At 31.8% G+C, this 11307-nt stretch overlaps 1 protein-coding gene across 1 annotated transcript; it reads left to right on the top strand.

Annotated features, from left to right (window-relative positions):
- The first annotated feature begins 5839 nt into the window (after nt 1-5839).
- LOC133677162 (cytokinin riboside 5'-monophosphate phosphoribohydrolase LOG7) lies at nt 5840-10700 on the top strand. The gene is made up of 7 exons (XM_062099016.1): nt 5840-6127; nt 7471-7568; nt 8460-8490; nt 8981-9080; nt 9226-9296; nt 10030-10173; nt 10424-10700. Exons 1-7 carry the CDS (start codon nt 6020-6022, stop codon nt 10493-10495), a joined length of 624 nt encoding a protein of 207 aa, XP_061955000.1. The 5' UTR covers nt 5840-6019; the 3' UTR covers nt 10496-10700.
- The last annotated feature ends 607 nt before the right edge of the window (nt 10701-11307 follow it).

Genomic DNA, 11307 nt, shown 5'->3' with positions numbered 1-11307 from the left:
ATCGATAATTCCGTTTGTAATTGTTAATAGCAAAGTCTTGTAATTTTTTTCCAACTCTTTAAAACTTTCCAAAGAATTTATTATATTCATCATTCCATCTGTGATGAAAAGTTCATCTATAATTCTATCAGGTATTGTTCTCGTACAATCACCTGGATGGCTGGAGATTGGGAGCTCAAACCCGATTGCGAGAAATCAATAGTTGATACATTACTCGTCTGTATATCCTCTATCATAATGTTTAAAATACTATAAACCCAATTTCTATCGAATCCATCAGATAATCTAGTCTTCAACCATAAATCCAAATCAAGTTTTAGAAGGGTTGCAAGATCGTCCATGTATTTCTTTGATATTTTTGCGTCTTATACCAAGAATCATGCAATCTATATATAGAAATAAATTGTTGGTTAAGATAACAAAATATAAAATTTGAACATTTAAAAAAATAGAACATTTTGAATTCAATCTTACCTAATAGCGTTGTGATTCTCTCACACCTTCCTCGCAATAGCGTTGCCAGCCTAATCCCAGTGAAATTCTTCTTACTCGTCAATTTTATAAAATAATTAGTCCATTAAAATTTTAAAAAAAAACCAAATTAAAGTAATAATTAAAAAAATTTTATGTATATACTAACCTTGAACTTTCCGAACTATGCATCAACCAAATTAAAGTAATAATCTTAAGTTGCTACCAAACCTAAAAATGCCCATTTGAAGCTTCAAACTTCTACTTTTTATTTTATTTTAACAAACCATAATCTCATATTCATATAATTTTAATCAAAACAAATAAGAAAAAATAAAAAATCATGGAATACATGCATGAAATTTCTAAAACCAAAACTGCAGCCCTATTGACACCCAACCAATGCATTAAATTTACATCCTAAACTGATTATTTGGGACAAAAACCAAGCTCAAGAACCAAGGACATGAACTAACAATCCAAAAATAAGCACTAAACAACCACTGTCACTTTTGAAAAATTACAAAAACCATTTTATCTTAACAAAAACAACATCAAAATGTTTCATAAACATCCAGAAAACATTAACAACTAACTCAAAGCAACATCCAACAAAAAAAAAACTACATTTTCATGCATTAAACAACATTACAGCTTCACACCATGTGACATCAAAACAAGCCTAAAATGTCATTAAACATTAAGAAAGCATGAATGGGTAGGCCATATGGACTCCATATTTGTGTTTTTACATGGTTATACCTTGTTCAAGCTTACTAACTATAGGTTGTTGTTTTACTTTCTCTTTTTCTTTATTTTTTCCTTTTCACTCTCTTTCTTTTCAAACCTTGTTAAATATTCTATGTTAGGCTATTGACCCTTCACAATAAGGTCAATTAATATAGTATTTCTCCATATTTTTGTTTTCTTTTTTCTACCCCTTTTTCTTGTATGTTTTTTTATTTTTCAAGGGGTATTTATAGGGTTTTTCCAGGTTTTTTTGGTGGATTCCATCAGAAATTGATCAAAGCTTTTCCTTTTAATAATAAAAAAGAGGGTTCGAGATAAAAGTTAACAGTTGGAAGCTCTGTACTAGGTTGGTTTTGTAATGGTGGTTTTGCTAAACTTGGAGGGAAAAAAGCCATTTTTGACCTTTTAGATGGAGGTTTTAAAGCCCTTCATAAGAACCCTTTAAGAGGCTTTCAAGTGTGAACACATGAAAAAATTGGTGGTTTTTGAAAAATGGGTATCATAATCAAACTTGGGTTGACCACTTTCAAGGCTTCCCCAAAGCAACTTCGATGTAAACATTATCGGAAACCACCTGAAGTTGGTAGAGGAGGTGCATACCTTTCATTTGGATTCAACCTTACTCAATTTGAAGATCTGTAGCTTCATATTTATTCATTTAAATGTGTCAACTCGATCAACCTATAATTTAAAAATGTAGGAAAAGTTGATCGGGGACAACATGTAGGAGATTTCTGTGGAAGAATTAGGGTGTAAACATCCAATTTCATGGTCACGGAATTGTAGAGGGGGTGTTTGTCAGTTGGATGGTGGTGGTTACAGCCCCTAAGTTGGTTGGAGATGCCACATCCATTTGCCTAAACATGCTCACTCAATCATCTAAAATTGCCAAGAAAGAAGATGAACAGTGGTGAACGACACATCGTATTAGTTAAACTCTAGAAATTAGAGTTTTTTAATTTGAGATTTGACCAATTTTATTTGGTCCTCACTCTTCTAATTCTTTTTAATTGCACCTGTAATTGTCTACCAACTTTTAATTGCATTCAATTGCGCCCCTATCATTTTCAAATATTAGCCCCAAAGTTATGGGCCTTTTATAAATGAATCCTTGGTTTTCAATTTGTTCCATTTCATCATTACTTTACCACCAAAATTTCAATTCTTTTCAATTTGACCTTGATTTGACCAATTTTTACCCCCAAAATTGCACGTCACTAACAGGTTGCTCCTTAGTCTTGAAAATCTTTAATTGAGTCCTTAATTGGCCTCTAAACTTTAATTTTTTTCACAATTAAGCCCTTGATTTGATGAATTAAACATTTCAAAGTCTAATTTGAATCCCCAAACCTCAATTTCTTCCAATTAACACCCAAATTGACTTCAAAAATAATTTTCCTTGCAATGAAGTCCTCAAAAAAATTAATTAAGCCTTTCAAAATTCTCATTAAGTATTTAACTATCCAAATTTTTATTTTTTTACCCTAAATAAAAATATTTTCACCGATGAGGCCTTGTATCAGTCAAAATTGAGTTGTCAATCTTGTTAATCTTATACATTTTAGTTCTCCAACTTTTCCACTTGTTATATTGGTTCTCTACCACCAACTTGGATAATCTTTTAGGCTTCCTTCTTATATTTTTCTCTATTATTTTTTTAGGTCAAAAGTGGTTAATAACAATATGTGTGTGTGTGTGTGTGTGAGAGAGAGAGAGAGAGAGAGAGAGAGAGAGAGAGAGAGAGACTTATGCTTGGCTTGGTAGTGTGTGTGGAGCTTGCTAAGTTGTGGTTAACTTACCCTTCTTTTTTTTTCTCTCTCTAGATATGTAAAGGATTAAAGTAAAGGCGTAACGAGTTTTGAACTATAGTGTTTACCTTGCTAGTTTAAGTTGTTAGCTAAGCTGAATGATTTATGTTTCATAAATGAGATCTTTTGATTTGTTATTTGACATTAATTATTAATAGTTTTTGAGGAGTTGTAAACAAATTGATTTTTCTTTTTAATATGATTTGTATCATGTTTAAGAGTTGATGTTGTTAAGTGATCATTTATGAAATGCATATATTTAAGACCTTTTGGTTTAACATTTGTGGTTTTTTACGAACATTATAAAGTTAGTTTTTGTATTATCTAGGGTTAAATGCTAGATGATACAAGCGTGTCAACACCCAATTTTGAGGGCGTGACACTTCTAGAGCATATATAAAGTGACGACACTTATTCATAATAAAAATTAGAGCAAGTTGAGTTAGAGTAATATATTGTAGTGCTCCTACTATCTTACAATATAGAAAGTCATCCAAAAACAAAGAGCTCAATACCTTCAACAACTTAATGATAATTGATAAAGGACTTTATACTGGTTTGCAAAAACTTATTTAGGCTTTCTCCTGAACCTTATATGCATACTTTTGTTGACTAGGTTCAAACCTATGAGAGGTATAAACCACCTTTAAACTAAAAAATAATAATAATGAATCTTACCAAGATCTCCAATAGCAAATTGCATCCCCAACACATAATAAGATTTTTGAAATCATACAATATTTGAGTTAATCACCAAAGTATCATCCATATACACTAATATATATAGTAAGTTACCGCTCAAACATGCAATAAACAAGGATGAATAGTTTACTTAAGATTATAAAAAAAGGATTAAGTTTACACACATGAGATGGATAGATTGTATTTACAAATCCAGGTTACTAAGATTAGAATACCTCTTAATATGAGTGCCATTTAAAAATGCATTGTGGATATCAAGTTTCTATATAAACCATTTCTTAGGAAGTGCTAAAGCAAGCATTAAGTGAATAGTTGCTAACTTCACCACACAACTGAAAGTTTCTTTTTAATCATCGACATCTTATGCATTATGGAATGTTTATTGACAATTCCAAGTTCAAGAAAAAGAAATCTAGACAAGTTATATGAGCTTTTTAACTAAAACAAACATATATGATTTTCCAAGCCTTGAATCAAGTTGAAATTTTATCAGCATGTTATATAGACTCAAATCTATAGTGGGTTGGCTTGTTGTAATCGATTGAAGTTAGGATCATGCCCAAATTAGATTCATAAGGTGTTGTTTCATAATTTTATTTATTTTTCTAGTTATTTTCAGATTTCTTTTTAATTAGGTTTTATAATTTTAATATCTAGTTTAGTTTTCCTTTTCCTAAAAAGATTTAGATCTAAGACCAGTGTAAATAGGAATATGTACCATATTTTTTAGTACAAAATTATATAAATTATTCAGATTGATTATTAAAAAAATGTATTCTAAATTTTTTAGTTTAGTGTTTTTTCTACAATTTAAGGAATATAATTTTAGGAATTGGAAAACCCTAATTTCTTTCTTTATAATGTAGGGTTGTGATATTAAGGGATTGAAAAATCCCAACTTTATATCTTTCCATATATCTTATGTGACGCAAGTAAAAGTGAATGCTAGTGTGAGTGGGTTGCGATTGTTTTTTAAAATGTTTTTCACTCATAAATGTATCAAAATAATTTTTTTATTTTTAAAAAATTATTTTTGATATCAGCGCATCAAAATGATCTAAAAACATCAAAAAAAATTAATTTGAAGCAAAGAAAAAAATAAAAAAAATTAAATTTGTTCAAAAGCACTTTTGAAACGCAAAAAGAAACAGGGCCAAGTGAGATTATTTTTTTTTACTTCTTATTTGTAGTTTTTTTTAGTGTGTAATGTCTTTTATTTTTATTGTTAAGATTTATCAGGAAATATAGATTGAAAAAATTTTATTTTTTTCATTAATGAAAATCTTGTTTTAATGTGCACAATTCTTTCCATAATTATTGATTCGTTTCAAATTACTACTATATTTTATTTTTCTTCTTTCATGAAAATCTGTCATTTCCTTCTTCATCATAAAAAAGATATCTCCATAAGTCCGACTACCATTTTTTCTTTCTTTATGAGAATCTTGAACTTTTATTAAAGTTTAAATTTTTTATTTTTAGATTGGGAAATTTTTTTTCATTTCCTTCATATTCATAATCACAATCAAATATTTTCATTAACTATCATTTCTGATTATATTATTTGATTTCCTATTATTTTCTTTTTTTTTTCTTATCCATCATTTCACTCTTCATTTTTATTTTTATCGTACATTGAAAAATCAGGAATAAAAAAGGGTTTATTACAAAGTAAACAACTACATCAAATGCAAAATATCAATATTTAGAATGAATGTTGGCATGCTGAGTTTAATTTTTACTGTTGAGAATAATTTTCAAAGTTAAATCAAAATTTCCTGCTTTGTTTCAAGGTTTCTTTCCAAAGTTACATCTATTTTTCCTTAATAACAAAATAAACAATAACCAAATACTACTTTTTAACAAAAAAAAAAAAAGAAGAAGCTAAAAACATCTGTGTTTTAAAAGTTTAGCAATATCAAACAGGGTCAACACTGTAGATCAAGAGTTGGGATCATCCAATCATTCTCGTGTTTAGATTCTTATAAAAAAAAAATCAATAATTAATATCGCTCGCATTGGTTAAAAGAAAAAAGAAAAGGGAAGGTATATAAATCGTATATTTCACCTTCCAAATAAATAGGCCTTACTAAGTATATTCTCCAAGAAAAAAAAAAAACAAAATAAGAACACGTACCAATGACTCGGTTCAGGCATTAATTAACGTGAGCTCTCTATATTTAAATAAATGTTCACTTTGTTCTCGTTCTCAGCCCTCTCATTCTTCAAACAAATCATCATCGAGAGGAAAAACAAAGAAAGCCAGATTCAGAGACAGAGACAGAGAGATGGAGGAAACTAAATCCAAGTTTAAGAGGATATGTGTGTTTTGTGGGAGCAGTTCAGGCAAGAAAGCAAGCTACCAGGAAGCTGCTGTAGAGGTGGCCAAGGAACTGGTAATTATATATCATACAACGGATTTTTCCTGATTTATTTCGCATATTCATCCCTTACATTCAAGATTTCTTTTAGAATAGCTTTTCTTTAGACCATTCCTATTTCTTCTTTTTTGCACTATTTCTTTTTTTCTTTTTAGCCTTCATCTCTTTCTGGGACTTTGACATTCAGCTTTTCTCATCGAAGGAGATTCTAAAATCATCCTTCAGCATTTTGGGGATATATTAGAACTCAATGTTAATCCTTCTTTCAACAAGCAATTTGGTTTTTAGTTTGTTTTCCTTGGTCTTGGTTATTGGCTTTTAGTGCAACAAACACCCTTTATTTTCTGTTCTTCAAGTTTTTTTTCATCTCGTCTTCTTTTCCCCTTTACGTTTGTGTATTCATTTCATCCATTTGCCTGGAATGATTTTGCTTTGTGTTCCTGCTATATATTATTCTTTAAAAAAACAAAAAAACGTCTTCTAGTGGGTGTGGGAGTGGTGGAGGTGTGTCTGCAAGTTGCCACAAAACAAGCTTTCAACGTGGGCTTATGATTGTTGGAGAAATTAGCTGGGGGAGAGAAGGTTTAGGGTTTATGTTTGGCATCAGAGAATGCTAGCTGTAACCCGCCTGTCAGCTGAGCAGCCTTCTTGCATGATCCTTTGTTTTTGGTTTTGTATCAGAACTTGTAATTAATTTTGTTTTTTAATTTCAAGAAAATGGAATTATTATAATCAAAATAAATAAAAACAAGATGAATATTCTTTGGTTAATTCTCTGGGGGAACCAAACGTGCTACCTTGGTATCATGACTCTTTTAAGCGTGTTGTTTTTGGGCACTCCTTCACAAGCTTAGCCTTCATGATTTTTGTTTATGGGTTTCTCCGCCAATATATTTAGTGTACTAATTAGTTTTAAATTTTGTTTGAAATTTATTTTGAATTGATTTAACTTGCTAATTGAATTTTTTTTTTCTTTGGAATAGGCTTTGAAATAATGGGATTTATCTGATTTTAAATTAGTGAAAAATCATCATTTGCCTAACTTGCTCTCATTTACCTAATTTTTAATGAGTTAACTCTGAAACAAATTTTGGTATAATTTGCAAATCCTTAAAAATCTCTAATCTTAATTGATTGTAGAATTCATTTATAGCAATTAAGACTTTCCAAACACTAAAATTAAATAAATAATATTGAAATGATTTCATTTTCCCTCAAATCTTAACTTCCCAAACAATCTTGTCAAGAGTTTTTATTGGTTCCACAGGAAGGTTATGGTTATCGTTGTCATCTAATGAATTCCATAGCTTAATGAATATCTTGTGTTAATTGGGTGTGGTTTTCTACGAATCCTGAAGGTTGAGAGAAGAATTGATCTGGTCTATGGAGGTGGGAGCTTGGGGTTAATGGGCCTTGTTTCTCAAGCAGTTCATGATGGTGGGCGCCATGTTCTAGGGTTAGACTCTCTCTCTCTCTCTCTCTCTCTACTTGATCCTTGTATCTTTGAATGGCAAGTAAAAGAAGCCTGCTTCACAGGACATGCATCATTTTATCTCATTATATTTACCCTCCCCTTTGGTACATTGACACTGTGTTGCACACAGGCATTATTCCTTTGCTCAATTAATTTGTTAATTATAATAGTTTTTCACTCTTGAGCCATGCGAATTTCCCAATGTCCTATGCATTGGAATTCCCATTTATCAAACCTGCTCAAAGCCAGACATCATGGGATCATATGGGAATTTAACATTTCTTATCTCGATATCTTTTGAAACAAAAAAATTGTGTTTCGAGCATATTGATTTCCTAGCTAGTGACTGGACATGGTACTAAACTTACTGTTAAAGGTTTGTGTTTGTTATGAACATGTCTAGATTCACAAAAGGTGCATGTGTTCAACATGTTTGGAAGCTTTTTGAGCAGCCTGTACATGAGTTGGATAAAGCGGATCTGTTTTGGTCCTTGCAATGTCAGTGTAATTATACTATGTGTTACTGTTAGAAAGAAATAGACTGAAAAGGCTGGTAGAAAGTATGCAAACTTTAAGGTAGTGATTGGAGCACCTTTCGTTTCCATGAATGGAAGGAAGCTATTACAATTTTGATTCTTAAGAAGACTCTGCTAGCCCTGCAGTCGGATATACTGTTATAGAGGAGGCATTTTACAGATTGCAGGCCTGTTTTTAGATTGTTAAATGACCATATGGGGACAGCCAAATTACTTCCTTCACTTCAATCAAACTCATTGAATTTTCAAGAATGTTTTACATGCATTATGCTCTTTTATTCCTTTGAACCTGAAGTTCGTCGAACTTACAGTTATTGGAATTTTTTTTTTCTTGCAGAGTAATCCCAAGATCTCTAATGCCCAGAGAGGTATGTGACACAAAAACGCTCTAGTACAAGACAAAACCTCAATTTTGTTTTGCATTTTCATGTGTTTTGTTTCCACATTGAGTACAATAATAAAATGAAATTGGGCCTTTTCTATAATACAATATTATGTTATTGGCCAAATTTAGGTGTTTAGTAATGAGTTTTAACTTGTTTTTTGTTAAAATTTAATTTTTTTTAGTATTTTGAAATTATTTTAATATACTAATATTAAAAATAAATATTATTTTGATTGTGAAAAATATTTTTTTAAAAAAACTCTCGTTTGAATGGTTTTGTCCTGCCATTGTCTTTGTATTTAGCGACACACCTGTCCATTTTGCCAGGCTCTCAAAACTGTTTACGCTTAAATATTAAGAAGCAGATGTGTGTGTTTGCTGGCCTTGAGAAAAGTCTAATGCTGTTAAACTAAATGAGGCATTAACTAATGACAAGTATTAAATATTTTGTAATGTATAAAATCTCGCTGCAGGTAACAGGGGAGCCTGTCGGGGAAGTTAGAGCTGTGTCTGATATGCATCAAAGGAAAGCTGAAATGGCTCGCCAAGCCGATGCCTTCATTGCCCTCCCTGGTAAGAATTTGATCTGTAGATTACGTACTTCTACGGGTCTTACATACTTGGTCTCTTTCCATGTAAAGTTTGCCTATTGTGATGCAAAGTGTATGCATATATGGACAACGTTAAAGTGCTGGAATTTGACTTTTGTCAATGCCAGGGGGATATGGGACACTAGAAGAATTGCTTGAAGTAATTACATGGGCTCAACTAAATATCCATCACAAACCTGTAAGAATTTTTCTCTTATTTCATTTTTTACTGAACACATGATATTTTGCATAGAGGGATCCAAAGATTTGCTTTAGAGGGGGCAAACATTACTCCTCCCGAAATGACGAGGATTTAAGATATTACTATGTACTAAGCAACTGAATCTTGATTAGCTTCCAAATTTTAAATGTTTTCCTTTAGATCATGATCCCCAACACATAGCATCGGCACTTATTGTTGCACTCACATGTTGTCATGTTTCAAGTTCTAGAACTCTCTGTACAGCATATATATCTAGCATGTTAATATATTTTAGTCTGCTTATAAGCTTGGAATGTGTCTGATATGTGTCATGTTTCTCGAGTTCGAGGATGTTTTAGGGTGATGCATATCGCTTCTAAAGCTAACTTGACACCATCTTGGTCAATGAATCTTATCGATTGTACTAGAAAAGTAATGTGGCATTGAATCAAATCATGTGACCCTTCAATGGATTCACATGCAAAGATTAGCTTCAGATATGCGATTCTTATAATCATATTCAAGCTACATGCATGATTTTGTATGATATATTGATCTGTTAGATATCCCTTCAAATGGGAGAAATTTCCTAACAGGGACTCTAAAAAAAATGAAAGTAGCGTTGTTCAAGATAAAGTTTCTTGTTAGTTTTTTTTTTTGACATTGATATCATACTCATATAGTTTATTAAAGAATATTAAGCAGTGGGTTTTTCATATTATTTATGCAGGTGGGCCTCTTGAATGTAGATGGGTTCTATAATTCATTGTTGTCTTTCATTGACAAGGCCGTAGATGAAGGCTTCATATCACCTGCTGCACGTCGCATTATCGTGTCTGCTCCCACAGCCAAACAATTGGTCAGACAACTAGAGGTAGATAATTCTTTCTTGTACATAAAACAATCCATTTTATCCTGTTTAAGTGAGATTATGTATCTTAGCAGTCAAGTTCTATTAAAATCACTCTCTTAATATAAAAAAAAAAATAGTATGGTCCCACTTAGCCATGAGAATTAATGGCTGCTGTATGATAAGGTGGTGCTGATTTTTTTATTACTCGGTAGATTTACATTATCTAATTATTGTTTCTGGGCACCTTTTTCCTCTTTCTTTGTTACTCCAGGATTATGTGCCAGAATACGATGAAATAACAGCCAAGTTGGTGTGGGAGGAGGTTGATAGATTGACTGCCTGAATCAGCGGTCGCTTAGTAATCTTTTTGCTTAGGTATATACAGAATGGTCTTCTTCAGGTTTTTCCTGCTTAGTGTATACAAGCTTTGAGAAGAGGAGGTTTTTGGGTATCCTTTTGGCATTGTGTCAGCTCTGATGTCTCAAAGTCTCCCTTTTATGTGAACTTGGAAGGAAGGAATGGAATCAGTTCAGGATTATTTATATTTATATGTCCAGGAAGGATAATACTATATATATTTTATGCAGTCAAAACTGACCGCATCCAGTAATAAAAAAAAAAAAGAGTGAATTTATCCACAATAGAATTCATTAAAGTTGAACTACAGGAATTTATTTTTTTAATTTTTAAACCGAACCACAACAGCTATTTCGGTCTTTCCCGTGTTAATTTTGAGTGCCCAAGAGTTCATGTTACTGTCAGGACACGCCATGACTACGTTTTAACCGATCGTCTTCAAGCTCGAGGCCAAGGTCCCTCGTATGGCTAATGTGTTTTGCACCAAAGTGATCAAATTATCTGAACCTTTTTCGTCCTTGCCACCCCCCACGTTTCCCACCATTACGATTCAAGTTTTGTGAGCATTCTATCTCACGTTATTAGACATGATTCAAGGAGACAATACTATCTCACGAGGAAAAAGTCTGTCTTCCATGAAAATAAAGGCAGAAATCAGTTTGGGAAATGGGATGGATCGATTTTGAAAAGACCTTCATAATTGCTCTTGTATTTGTGTTTTATATCAATTCTTTTCGCAAAATTTAATCAATTCAACCTTAGACTAAATTTATTTTAATTTCAAGATTAATATCAATT

The sequence above is a fragment of the Populus nigra genome, chromosome 17, assembly GCF_951802175.1.
Source record: "Populus nigra chromosome 17, ddPopNigr1.1, whole genome shotgun sequence".
Taxonomy (NCBI): Eukaryota; Viridiplantae; Streptophyta; class Magnoliopsida; order Malpighiales; family Salicaceae; genus Populus; species Populus nigra.
The sequence above is the reverse complement of the archived record's forward strand: the minus strand, read 5'-3'. Positions and strand labels throughout refer to the sequence as shown.

What these genes read in the sequence shown, in the direction of transcription:
- LOC133677162 (XM_062099016.1), top strand. Translation starts at nt 6,020, where the DNA reads ATGGAGGAAACTAAATCCAAGTTTAAGAGGATATGTGTGTTTTGTGGG. An exon ending in GATCTCTAATGCCCAGAGAG is followed by an intron (nt 8,491 to 8,980) that starts GTATGTGACACA and finishes ATCTCGCTGCAG; the next exon opens with GTAACAGGGGAGCCTGTCGG. An exon ending in TGCCTTCATTGCCCTCCCTG is followed by an intron (nt 9,081 to 9,225) that starts GTAAGAATTTGA and finishes TGTCAATGCCAG; the next exon opens with GGGGATATGGGACACTAGAA.